This window comes from Eleutherodactylus coqui, chromosome 3 (assembly GCF_035609145.1).
Source record: "Eleutherodactylus coqui strain aEleCoq1 chromosome 3, aEleCoq1.hap1, whole genome shotgun sequence".
Classification (NCBI taxonomy): domain Eukaryota; kingdom Metazoa; phylum Chordata; class Amphibia; order Anura; family Eleutherodactylidae; genus Eleutherodactylus; species Eleutherodactylus coqui.
The window spans coordinates 66,773,481-66,777,377 of NC_089839.1; the positions used below are offsets into that span (position 1 = coordinate 66,773,481).

At 40.7% G+C, this 3,897-nt stretch overlaps 1 protein-coding gene across 1 annotated transcript; it reads left to right on the top strand.

The window, feature by feature from the left end:
• Positions 1–3,661, top strand: LOC136620737 (complement component C1q receptor-like). The gene has a single exon (XM_066595685.1). It carries the CDS (start codon positions 254–256, stop codon positions 1,604–1,606), a length of 1,353 nt encoding a protein of 450 aa, XP_066451782.1. The 5' UTR covers positions 1–253; the 3' UTR covers positions 1,607–3,661.
• Positions 3,662–3,897: the final 236 nt, after the last annotated feature.

Sequence of the window (3,897 nt, forward strand, 5' to 3'; positions counted from 1 at the left end):
TTGAACTATAACAATACATAGTAGCAAGGAAAACAACTCTTGGTTAGAAACTTTCAGGAAGTTATGTTCCTTTGCAAAGAATAGGATCAGCTCTAAGACAGGATGCATGAAGACCTTTCCTACGGCAAGAAAAGATACACATGCCAAGAACATACGGGCATTCACTTGTTAAGTGCATTTCACTTAGCTTGCTGTGAAACTTTTTAGTCCTGTCTTGACAAGAGAAGACGCAACTAAAAAAGAGAACGAAAGAATGCTGAGACAGATTTTACGACTTCTTGTTTGCATCTGCATTTTAGCAGTTTGTTATGGTGGATCAGAAAAGGAAACCATTGAAGCCCTCTGTTCTAAAGATGCCTGTTACACTGTCCACGTGAATAAGAAATTAAGGTGGACATTTACTGATGCACGTAAGGAGTGTACTAATAGAGATGGTGACCTGGTGACTATACAAAATGAAGAAGAAGCCATGAATATTCACGGTTTACTTTGGAAATTCACCAACACCACACCAGTTAATCGCCCACTGAAGCTATGGATTGGACTGCAGCTAAAGTTGAAGTCCTGTGTTGTTAGAAATCAAGCTCTACAGGGGTTTACTTGGATCACAGATACTCAAGACCCAAAGCAAGGTCAGTTCTCCGACTGGTTGACCAAGCCAAAGACGACATGTACCAAGAAAATGTGTGTGAGTATGAAATTGGAAATGGACTCACCTGATAATTATAAATGGTCTGATGAATCATGCTCAGCCCAGGTTGATGGCTATATCTGTAAACTAAAGGGCAGCTGCCAGAGGGTTGTTCTTGCTGGCCCAGGATATGTTGAATACGATACCCCTTTTAGTTTTGAAAGTTCTTTTCTGGACTTATTTCCACATGGCTCTTCAGTTAATGTGTCTTGTGGTCACAATGGAGAACGTACAGGACCCTTGTTATTTTGTCTGAAATCAAATGAAACTAATGTCTATCAGTGGGGAAATTCTCATTTGGACAAGAAATTAAATGGACCCTTTTGTGCTTCGGAGGAACTGGGCTGTAAGTACAATAATGGTGGATGTGAACATGAATGTATAGAATATCCACCAAACAAATCCATCTCCTGTAGATGCAAAGATGACTATGTGTTAGCAGCTGACTTGGTGTCTTGTGTTTACCTTGACCACTGCCAGTCTAATCCATGTCAGCAAAAATGTATCAACCACCAATATGGCTTTAAATGTTCGTGTTTTAGTGGTTTTGTATTGGCTGAAAACCAAATAAACTGCAACAATATCAAAGGATGTCTTAAAGGGGAATGTGACCCAAGAATTATTAATGGCTACAAAAATGAAGAAGTGGAATCAGAATACAATGACACTACTAGCAGTAATCAGGGAGAAAATGAGACTCAGCTGACCACTCCATATCCCATTATAAATGTCCAGACTGAGAAAAAGAATATACCCAAAATTACACAGTCCACTCCAATGCCTTCTGTAGCAAGACACGTTCCTGGTGTTACTTCTGAAAATTCATCAAATTGTGCATTAAGACCTCGATCAAAGCTATTTTTTAGTATACTGTCTGTCAGTGCCGTTTTTTACTTTTTACTAATAACGCAATAATGTTCTGTATACGGGCTTCTACTCACTAACGTTTTCTTTAACGCTGCGATATCGCTGCCTTTTTTTAAATGGGACTTTCTAATGTTAAAATCGCATTGCACAATAATTGAAAAAGCACAAACTTGCTATTTTTGTGCAATGCGACTTTAACATTAGAAAGTCTCATTGAAAAAAACGCAGCGATATCACAGCGTTTAAAAGACGTTAGTGGGTAAAAGCCCTAAAAAAGAGGACCACTGCCAAAAGAGTCATTGGAAATCCTAATTACAACAGTGTTATATTACTTTGTATTGTGTTCACTGTAGAAATGTACAGCGGATCTTAAAATTCGACACACCCCAGTTAAAATGTCATGTGACCCGTTATCTATCCAATTCCATTGAAAGATGAACAAACTGAAATCTTTTAGGGTGGAAAAAAAAAATAAAAATAATGTGATTGTATAAATATGCACACCCTAAAATGAATACTTGGTTGAGGTACTCTTTGGCTTTATGACAGCATTCAGTGTGTTTGGGTAGGTGTCAGCATGGCACATCTTGACTTGACCGTATTTCCCCTGTGTTCCTTGCAAAAATGCCCCAAATCTGTTAGATTGTGAGGGCATCTCGTGTTTAGCGCCCTATTCAGGTCAACCCACAAAATTCAATGGGATTCAGGTTCTGGGCTATGGCTAGGCCATTCCAAAACCTTGAACTTCTTCTGGCGAGATTCTTTTGTAGATTTGGACTAATGTTTTGGGTCATTGTGCTGAAGGCTGAAATAGCAGAAGCTTGAAGGTTTTGTGCCAAAATGGACTGATATTTGAAACTACACATAATCCCTTCCACCTTGACTAAAGCCCCATTGCCTGCAGCAGAAAAAACAGCCCCCTGGATCAATATTGGGGGTTAATAGGCTGAACTGGATGGACATATGTCTTTTTTCGGGCTTAGATACTATGATACATAATGCTGCCTCCACCATCTTCACTGCGGTCTGGTGTTCTGGTGATGTTCAGAGTTGGCTTTGTGCCAAATATACCTTTTGGAGTTATGGCTAAAAAGTCCAACCTTGGTCTCAACAGACCATAGCATGTTCTCCCACATACCTTTGGTAGACTTGATGTAGGTTTTGGTAAAACATAGGCAGACTTGGATGTTTTTCATTGTTAGAAAAGGCTTCCATCTTGCCACCCTACTCCACAGCCCAGACATATGAAGAGTACGTTAGGTGGCTGTCACATGCGCTACAAAACCAGCACTTGCCAGAAATTCCTGCAGCACCTTTAATGTTGCTGTCGGCCTCCTGGCAGCCTCCCGGACCAATATTCTTCTGGTCTCTTCATCAATTTTGGAGGGATATCCAGTTCTTGGTAATGTCACTGTTGTGCTAAATTTAATCCACTTCTTGATGACCATCTTCACTGTGTTTCATGGTGTATGTAATGCCTTGGAAATGTGATTGACTTATTTTGAACACAACCTCATCCACAAATATAAGAGGGTGTTCAGTTCACACTTATGCAACCACATTATTTTAGTTTTGTCATTTTTCCACCCTAGAAGATCCCAGCTTGTTTTTCAATAGAATTGTGCAGATAATGAGTCACAGTAAGGGCGCCTACCCACTTGCGATTTTTTTTCCTTTGCGTTTTGCATTTTTTCTGAAGAGCAATTAGGATAGAATGTTCTTGTCCATTTGTGTTTTTTTTTTTCGGTCCGTTGCAATTTTTAACATAGGAACTGTCAGTTGCATATGTGTCCTTATTTTTCTCTTAATGCACCCATAAATGTCAATGGAAATTAACGTAAAAGGCGCGAAAAAGCCGCGGAAAACGCTGCGATTTCACGCACGAAAATCGCAAATGCCAGTGGGTAGGCGCCCTAAAGGTGGAAATGAATCTGAAATTATTCATCTTTGTCCAATTTCTTAAACCTGACAAAACATGGCATTTAATATGGGTGTGTAGACTTTTTATAGCCACTATAGTATCCATTAACGTTTTATGATTAGAGATGAGCAAGCGTACTCGGTTCGGGTGTTTTTGCACTCGAGCACTGCTTTTTCCAAGTAACTGACTACTCGGCGGAAAAGATTTGGGGGGCGGCGTGGTGGAGCGGGGGGTAGCAGTTGGAAACAGGGGGGAGCTCTCTCTCTCCCCCCCCCCACTCCCCTCTGCTACCCCCCGCTCCACCACGCCCCCCCCCGAATCTTTTCGTCCGAGTAGTAAGTTACTCGGAAAAAGCGGTGTTCGAGTGCAAAAACACCCGAACCGAGTACGCTCGCTCATCTCTATTTATGATGTATAT

Bases quoted from the DNA above. Each gene is read 5' to 3' on its own strand.
- LOC136620737 (XM_066595685.1), top strand. From the start codon at position 254: ATGCTGAGACAGATTTTACGACTTCTTGTTTGCATCTGCATTTTAGCA.